General features: G+C 41.6%; 1 protein-coding gene across 2 annotated transcripts in view; it reads right to left on the minus strand.

The window, feature by feature from the left end:
* LOC147017220 (high affinity 3',5'-cyclic-AMP phosphodiesterase 7A-like) overlaps positions 1–10000 on the minus strand; it is an 82183-nt gene that overhangs the window by 16859 nt on the left and 55324 nt on the right. For both annotated transcript variants that reach the window (XM_085846670.1, XM_085846669.1), the window contains exons 7-9: positions 9567–9667; positions 1289–1420; positions 911–1002 (exon numbers count right to left, since the gene is read on the minus strand). In XM_085846670.1, the coding sequence (XP_085702796.1) occupies positions 911–1002; positions 1289–1420; positions 9567–9667 (325 nt within the window). The remainder of the gene's footprint in view (positions 1–910; positions 1003–1288; positions 1421–9566; positions 9668–10000) is intronic.

The raw sequence follows: 10000 nt of genomic DNA on the forward strand, positions 1-10000 counted from the left end.
CATTTGGGTCCTCCTTTAGTCTAGATTTCTGTATACAAAATACATAAAAAATTTAACATTTACCAGATGAGAAATTTGACGTTTGCATGACATACCAATAAATAAGGAACGAGAATGTACTCGGTAGAGCACGTATCTCCACCAAACCGAACAATTTACATTTTGTAGCCCACTGATAAGCTGGATCTGGATCCGGATCCGGGCTGAACCAACATCGAATCGGCTTGTTCTCGTCAGCTGACCAACTCATCCACCTAGTTTTGTCATAACTCTTCCACAACTTTTTGAAACATCATGCGATACTGTATATTGTTTTTGGCTCCATCTCTCAATGGTGAAGAATCACTTAAAAAAAAAAATTATCCGATCCAGATTCGGATCGTCCTGAAATTGCAAAATTTCTCAAAATTCTCAAAAAAAATCCGAAATTGCAAAATGAAAGCAATTTGTTCTCGTCACACACCCGACGTGTCCACCAAGTTTCATCCGAATCCGTCCAAACTATTTGAGATATCATGCTATATATCATTTTTTGGCCCAATCTCTCAATAGTGAAGAATCATTCAAAAATTATTGTATCCATTTCCAGATCCGGATTCAGATCTTCACAAAAATCTAATCTTTTTTTGTCCTTGTCACACACCTAACATGATCACTGAATTTCGTCCGAATATGTCCACAACCTTTTGATATATCCTGCACACAAACAGGGAGACCAACACACAAACAAACGGACAGACAGTCAAACAGATGTTAAAACATAACGTCCGTCCACCTTTGGTGGCCGAGGTAAACAGTATACATGGAATTTTGCAATAAAAGGAACACGCGGGATGACAGAACCTTTGAGAAGGCTAAAAATATTCACTCGCAGTGCGGATTTCAAGGATGTGGTTTTTAAGGAACGTGCCTTTTATCAGTTGGCAGGTGATCGAAAAGTCGAGATTCCCGAAGCATTCCGACTGCTGACCTCCAATGATGCTTTTCCAGCACAGAGTTGTTCTGAGAAACAAATACTTGATAAAGTCATATTGGCAGAAAAAGGACATCAACAAATGATATCAGGCACATTTGCAAGGTTTGTGTTGTCATCATGTTTTTAATAAAATAAGATTAAAAAGAAAACAGAAATAAATTAATTTTCAAATAATTATCACACTTTTTTGAGAATAGCTCTCCCCCCCCCCCCCCCCGCCGCATTAGAATATACACCTTTTCCAAAACCACATTTTCAATCCGTGTCAGGCATGAACTTTCCGATTCAATTTGCCTGTCACTCACAAAGTACCTGGTAAAGGCTGGCCAAATGGTGATTCGTCTTCACCAGGAAGGGCTGGTTCACCCCAGGGTGATCCACGTCATGCGCAGAGGCAGCCAGGAGGCCGACCATTACATCCCAGGGGGTAAGATGAGAAGCGAGCTGTGGGGCAAAAACATGGGCACTTCTTAAGTTATTAAACTCTCTCAAAACATATAAAACACTCCAAAGCTATTTTTCAGAAAATCCCAGCGGAAGAAAATCATGCCATGGCCATTTTCAACCCATTTCACAGTGTGTCAAAGTTGGAGCATTACGGAAACATAAAGAACTCGTGTGAACTTTAGGATACGAAGAATAAGAGGACGGAGAACCAACCACTCCTTTCATGTCTTCAGATGCATAGGGCTGCCAAAGTAGTTTTTCCTTAGCTCGGGGGCACAATCCTGGATGGGTCACCCACCACCCAAACGCAGGATACTCAAATGACTCATTCTTTCACAGTAAGCTGGTACTCATTCTGCCGACCTCAGAAGGACGACAGGCTGAGTCAAGCCACCTGGTGTTATTTTAACAGCATGACAGAGGCTCAAACTCAGAATCATAAGACCTTAAGCCACACGCCTCAACCGTTAAGCCAACGCCAGGCCCGTGAACTGTACACTGTTTTTTTGAAAAATTTATTATTAAAGATACATTTCTGTCAAGTTCAGTGCAAACTTTGTAATGCTTCTGACAATTCTCGTGATGGTGTTTTTTGTCCTTTTATAAAGCACAATCTCGGTGGAGTGGCAAGCACATAATATAGTATTATAGAACTGAAACCTTCAATAGTGTGATGCTGTACGACGTACGTGGCAGGCATTCGCAAGCCGGGTTCCTCTGTGTCCAATGGAGAGATTTTTTTTTTTGCAGTGACACACCTAACTGGTTTACTCTGATGCTCCCTGCCACCCATATACAGCAGCTGATGCTAAACAGTCTAACCTGTCAGTGACCAAGCACCATCTTTTATCGGCTCGGTGCCAAAGTTGGCAAGAAAAGAATACGGCGTTTGGCAAGGACTACCGAAACACATTCTGTCAAACAATATGAACACAAGAAAGACAAAGGAAAACCTTAAAAACAAAATAACAACTGGAACATTCGACGATGGTGCAATTCCCGTCCACCTCCCTCTCCTCCCATCTCCCCATCTCCTCCTATCAAAATACCCTTTTCCCCTGTTTTGTGGAATTTGTAGACAAAATATCAGTTCATGGAAGAGTGAAGTGACGGAAGGTAAAAATGTAATTAACTGCCAGTGGGACACAAGGATGGGAATGAACGAACAGGAAAAGAGGAGAAAGAAAGAAGTGTGGGGGTTACACTTGCTATGCATTCATAGGGGAGGGTGGATCAAACTGAGAAAAATGAGCATTGACAAAAGGAAGATAATTAGAGAGTCTAATGAGAGAATGAAAGGAGCGAGGTAGAGTGTCGGGAAAAGGGAACGAAGCTGCAGAAGAGACAGTTAGGGAGAAGAGGCATTCGTCTATGGAACATGTACATTGGACGGATTTGGTGAAACATCCTGCCAATATATACGTACGTAATAAACAGACGCTCCGACATGATATTTTGTCTCTTGTTCTTCACTGGATTTAAATAAATAAATAAATCTGTGTCCATGGCACTTTGTGTTATTATCTTAATTGTCCTCTAATTGCATTTTACAAGTTCACATTTCAGCATAAGTGGCAGTATGCCATGGAACACCAAGATTACTTAACTTACATCAACAAGTCCTTGAATAACCACTTTATCATGAGCAACCAGAATGCAAACCTCATTGTGAACATGGCATTGGTAGTGAGAAAATGGAAAAAAAATTAAAAAAAAAAACACATTGAAGCCAAATAATGAAATAAAGGAAGAAGCTGAAGCAATAGAAACAAAAGATTACCTTACATATCATATTGGCAAAGAAAGGCAAACAAATTAAAGTATTCAAAGAGAGACCAAGGGAAACATATGTGCACATTGTCCGTGCGTGCCAAAACATTGGAAGTTGCATCAGAGAAAACCAAATAAACATGTGGAAAAGACAAACTGATCTGTTCAAGCCAGCATTGTGTAATAGCACAAAAGAGGTGGTGTCGGGGTTGGCCCGTTTCACATTCCCAACTGAACGGATTCACGGTGCAGGGAACCCAAGCGTTGAAATCACACATACTATCCGCACTTGGTCCATACAATTGATGTTAAAGTACGCTGACGTGTCCTCATGGCATTCCCACATGCATTATAGGTAGAAGATCTTCCACGAGCCGAAGATCAATGGACAAGATTAAATAAAAGAGTAACCCGATGTGGATCGAATACAGAAAGGCCTTCAAAAGCACCCCACGCTCGTGGATGATACAATGCATGGAACCATACTAAAATTGAACCCAAATGTAATTAACTTTATGGAATGCAATGAAACACCAGCTTGACAATACATCACTCAGAAGGAAGAATTCAAATTCAAATCCCAGATGTTAGGATGTGACGACGTATCTCGTACATTGCAAGGAAATAATACTCTAAAAGGCACCGAAATGGAATTGGGATTTAAAATTTTTTTTTTAATGTTTGTACCGGGAAATAGAACAAGAATCAAAATGGACTTCAGAACAACAGTACAAAAGCTCGTAAACAAACAATCTTATAAATACCGAGGGGACGAAGAGGGCCACCAGATCTGCTGAAAAATAAATAAATGTGTAGGGCTATTGCCAAAGAATATCTGCTCAGAACATGGCCATTCCTGAATACACCACCCCCCCCCCAAAAAAAAAGAAATCAAAGCTATTAATCACCTCTGGAGTGCCAGTGTTCAAATGAAGCTCCAGCATTGTAAAATGAGCACAGTGGGAGAAATCAAGAAACTGGATCACCAAAAGGAGACTGCTTTGTGTCCACAAAATATTCCATCTAAACCAGTGTGTCCCAAGACTCCACCTTACCAACATGTCATTTGAGGAGAAGGGAAGGTAGATTGGGCATCCAAATGAAGTTTAAATGTCTACACTATCGTGGAGGGCAGTCCCGGTCTGAGACACATGTACTTGCGGCCCTCGTGGTTTTTCACTGTTGTTCACTATGTTCTGAGTATGTTTACTTTCAAGTTTAAATGCTTTACACGACATATGGTCACCTGGACATCGCATGAAGTAGGTAGGATGTAATGACTTTAAATGCTTTTTCTTTTGTATTGATCTGTTCAAACCCCCCATTGTATTGTTAATGTTTATATCATGTAATATACAGCTCTTTTAAAATGTTAAAGTTATCATCTTAGCTTGTAATTGCAGGAAAGAGGCTTGGTTGTTTGAAGGTCCCGAGCCGCCCCCCTCCCCCCACTCCGATTACCTTAAGTTTCCCACCACTGACCTCGATATGTGACTAGCTATGTATATCAAAAGCTCAACAGATCATAGAATATAATGTGGGTCTTTTGGAGATCAACAGATCATAGAATATAATGTGGGTGAATATAATGTGGGTGGCAACAAAGAATTTGGAGGGAGAACACATATCATGATAAATGCCAAAGATCAAGGAAACCATATAAACGGCTTTGACAAAATGGAAGGACCGAGACAATGGACAAGTGCGTTCGGCATAGGCAAAGGCAGTGGCTCCGGTCACCACCTCTCCAGGTGAAAACACCAACGTATGCACAAAGGCATCACAAAATCAACAGAGTAATCATCCTTCGAGATACCTGGACAAATTCAACATCCAGGTCCTGCAAGGTCATGGACACGTTGAGCTATGTGAGCAGATAAAGTACTTGGGAATATAAAAGAAATGACATCATTGCAAAATGAAGTATCAATAACCAAAGACTTGGCTCTGAATGCATCGGAAAGAATTAGAAGAGCGCATACCTCAGGTAGAGCACATACCTCCACCTGGCTGAACAGTTTACATTTTGTATCCCACTGATAGGCTCGATCTGCATCGAAGCATTAACCAAAATATAATCGCCTTGTTCTTGTCACATACCCAACTCATCCATCAAGTTTTGTCATAACACTGAACAACAAATTTCAAAATTTTTTTTTTACTGGAGATGTGTAAAGTGATTAAGACTAATTTGGGTACGCTGATTTCAAAAATCATAACCGTTTTGCTGTATCACGTCAGGATTTTCAGGAACAGAAATATTCCCATTGCCTAGAAGTCAGGATTTCAATGAAATTTACATATGTCTTTAACATGTCTATTTCGTACAATTGTTGTTGACTTGTGTTATATTTCTTTCTTTCAGATAAAGATGAGTAGGCGTTCCTGTACCAATCATCCTGACAACTTCTGTTATGTCTGTGGTCGGTATACCAAAAAAGATCAACAGCGAAGTATATCTACAGCAGTGAAAATGAAGGCCGCCTACTTTCACTACTTCGGGTGTAAGGTGGGGGACCAAGAACAGAGCTGGGCACCACACATCTGCTGCACAAGCTGTCACACAACCTTGACTCAGTGGTTGGTGGGCAAGCGCGCGAGCATGCCATTTGCGGTGCCCATGATATGGCGTGAGCCGCAGAATCATCATGATGATTGTTATTTCTGCTGCACAAGCATCGCCGGCTTCAACAAGAAGAATAAAGGTCACATCAAGTACGCTGACTGCGTCTCTGCTCGTAAACCTGTGCCTCATGATGACGAGAACCCTGTTCCAACACCTCCAGCTGATCAGAACATAGCTGTAAGCAGTGGTGAAGAGGATGGTGATGATGAACCTTTTGAACCCGACACTCAAGAATCACACCTTCTGAACCAGGGAGACTTAAATGATCTTGTAAGAGATCTCTCGCTGTCAAAGGCGAAGGCAGAGCTGCTTGGATCAAGGCTGCAGCAGTGGAATCTACTTGAACCTAACACCAAGATATCCTTGTTCAGAGCACGTCACAGAGACATGGCTGAGTTCTTTGAGATGGAAGACACGATGACATTCTGCAGTGACATCAACGGTCTGTTGAAAGAACTTGGGTGTGATCACGATCCTGCAGACTGGCGCCTCTTCATCGACTCGGGGAAGAACAGCTTGAAGGCTGTTTTGCTCCACAATGGCAACGAGAAACCATCAGTCCCACTGGCTCACGCGTTCGGCATGACAGAGACCTATGAGACTATGTGGCAGCTGCTTGATTCCATCAAGTACAATGACTTCAACTGGCACATCTGCGGAGACTTGAAAGTGGTGGCGCTGTTGTTAGGGCTGCAGTCAGGCTACACGAAATACATGTGCTTCCTTTGTCTCTGGGATAGCAGAGACGACAAGAATCACTGGACGAAGAAAGATTGGGAAGAGCGAAAAGAGCATGTACCTGGTCGACACAACGTGAAGCATGTCGCCCTTGTCGACCCAGCCAAGGTTTTCCTTCCACCACTCCACATAAAGCTCGGCTTGATGAAAAGTTTTGTACGGGCAATGGATCTGAATGGGCATGGGTTTTTATACCTCAAGGAAAAGTTTGGCAACACCTTGTCGGAGGCCAAGATCAAGGCTGGTGTCTTTGTTGGACCGCAAATCCGACAGATTATGAAGGATGAAACTTTTCCGACAACTCTAAACCCCAAAGAGCTGGCAGCGTGGATGAGCTTCAAAGCTGTGACGGACAACTTCTTGGGGAACGAGCGCGCGGACAACTATGAAGAAATAGTGCAGCAGCTGCTGGAGTACTTCAGGAAACTTGGCTCCAGGATGTCCCTGAAAATCCATTTCCTACACCAGCACCTGAACTTCTTCCCTGACAACTTGGGAGCAGTCTCGGACGAGCACGGCGAGCGATTCCACCAAGAGATTTCACTCATGGAGACGCGTTACCAAGGGCGGCACAACCCGAACATGATGGGCGATTTCTGCTGGTTCCTGCATCGTGAAACTGACACAGAGCAGCACAAACGCAAAGCCAAATGCCTAAAGCATTTTTAATTACATTCTAGTGGAGTTTTTCTGTAATTTCTATAATTTTGAAGCATTCATGATGAAATAAATGAATAAATGAATTTTTGTAAATTTCATTGAAATCCTGACTTCTAGGCAATGGGAATATTTCTGTTACTGAAAATCCTGACGTGATACAGCAAAACGGTTATGATTTTTGAAATCAGCGTACCCAAATTAGTCTAAATCACTTTACACATCTGCAGTAAAAATTTTTTGTTGTTCAGTGTAATCCGTCCACAACTTTTTGAAACATCATGCCAAATATCGTTTTTGGCCCGATCACTCAATAGTGAAGAATCGCTAAAAAAAAATTCTCGGATCCGAATCCGGATCCATATCTTCAATGAAATCAAATAAATTTGTCCCCGTCACATACCCAACCTGTCCACCAAGTTTTGTCCTAATCCATCCTTAACTTTTCGAGATATTGTGCTATAGATCATTTTTTGTCCCCATCCCTCAATGGTGAAGAGGCACTTTTAAAAAGGTTTTTGGATCTGGATTCGGATCTTCACCAAAATCGAATCAATTCATCTTTGTCACACACCCAACCTGTCCACCAAATTTCGTCTGTATCCATCGATAACTTTTTTGAAATATCCAACTCACAGACAGACAGAGAGACAAAAAGACAGACAGGGGAGGAAACATAACCTCCGTCCACCTTAGGTGAAGGAGGTAACTACATAAGGTTAAAAATACCTGGACCTCAAAGATCACACAAATTGAATTTTGAAACTGAACAAAATTGACCTCATCCCAGACAAAAGTCGGAGCGATTCGGTCGACATAAACGAACAATGACCAATTGGGAGTGTTCATAAACAAAATCAGGAAATATCATCATGAACAAGCTACAACTGGAACCTGTCCAGGACTCCAGTGACACTTATTGAAAATAACCTTTCAGTCGAGACGTCTTCATGGTGGAACATTGAAAAATGTTCTGACGTTTGAGCTCAAAAACATCACAACCAGGTCCTTGGAGCAAAAACCAACAAACAGACAGTGAGGGGTCCCTGGGACGGCCTCATTCCCCCTTCTGTTATAAGTAGGGTAAGTTAAAAGTTGACATGTGAGATTAACAAAAACGTCACAAACAACCCCATCTTTGGCAGTCATTTCATATCCACCATCAAACAATGATATATTTGTGGGTAAGAGAATGCTCCCTCATATAGCCATTATAAAAATAGCTGCCCCCAAATTACAAATGTCGACTGGTAAACCCATTTATTCTCCATATTGTTTCTTCTTCTTGAAAAATTGGCGAGATTAAGAAAAAAAAAACAACAAACAACAAGAAGAATTGGATTCAACACCAAGGACTCTACCCTTCTGACAATGCCCACGTGAAGACGGACAGACAGACCAAAAAAAATAAAATAACAATCCCTGCTGGACCAAATGCAAACAACAAAATCATGACGACTCCATGGTGAACGGGCTATGAAAAGCCACCAGCTTCCAGGCAATGTTTCTTCTTAACCACTCACCAAACCATTCCCCGAAGAGTCTTCTCGCTGCAAGTCAGCATGAAACAAGGACAAACAATATTTTGTGCTGACATTATTTTTTTTGTTCTTTCTCCCTCTCTCTCCCCTCACCCTACCCTAAAAAGGGCACAAACAACATGCCCAGCTGGTGTGGCGGTTCAGTCTTGACAAAGCGGCACACCAAAACGGAACCCCAAATTTTCTTTTTTTGCAAAACCAACAAATTTCCTCGATGCATGCACAAACAAGCACAGCAGGAAAGAAGGATGTGGGCATACATTCAATGAACAAATGTGACAAGAAGGAAGGGACTATATTCTGTGGCACTCATGCTCTTTTCATACATTTCAAAGCTCGATGGTTCAAAGGCCACTTGAGAGATATCAAAATGTATGAACAGTGTCAACAAATATGATTTTCGAATAAGTTCCCCCAAACCGACCACCTCTGCAAATAACCAAATTGTGAACTTAGAGGAGATGAATGTTCATTGTGGCGGTGTAGCATGTCATTCGTCTTTAATGCTACAGGAATCAAACTCAAGCTCTGTAGTTTCAAACTCAGATGCTTATCTCGCTGCAGCACATGTTGGGAACAAAAAAAAACTTTCAACCAAAGAAAAGGAAAAACGAACCACATCAAATTAGCCCAACACATTTTGAAATAAACCCAACAACAGAAGTGGCACATTCTGATCGTGCAATGATAGGACCTGTTTTTGTGGTGAAGTACCTTGCATAGGGGAAATAGGGGAAACAACATGATGATTGATGTGCACAGCAATGTACCAACGACACGGTACATACAACACCGGAGCACATCTGCTCACCTTTGGCTCTTTGAGGTAACAATTCATGGCCTGTGTGACATCCGCAGCATGCACCGCATTGTGGAAGGGATTCTGATTGTGGTAATCATCTTGCAGCATCACTGTCGTTGCATGTGTACAGAAAAAAAAAAGAAAAGATTAGGATATGACGGTTATCCTGAATTTAAACAAACAATGTCCGACCACGCAATAAAATGGAAAAAAGAAAACATACATGATCATTATCAATGGTAAATTAATTTACACTGTCCATTAACACATGAGGCCCCGTGAGGAGGAGTGATGTAAGCGGCATTTTTTAATGATATGATGATGATAGGCTCGGATGATAGGGTAAGGGTTAAAATAGTGCGATATGGCATTAACTCCAAAATGGCCGATGTGTCCCTCACATCCTTCCTCCTCGCAGCGCCTCATATGTACATATATAAATG

Source organism: Eptatretus burgeri, chromosome 11 (assembly GCF_056783735.1).
Source record: "Eptatretus burgeri isolate ZD-2024b chromosome 11, Ebu_testis_v1, whole genome shotgun sequence".
NCBI classification, from domain to species: Eukaryota; Metazoa; Chordata; class Myxini; order Myxiniformes; family Myxinidae; genus Eptatretus; species Eptatretus burgeri.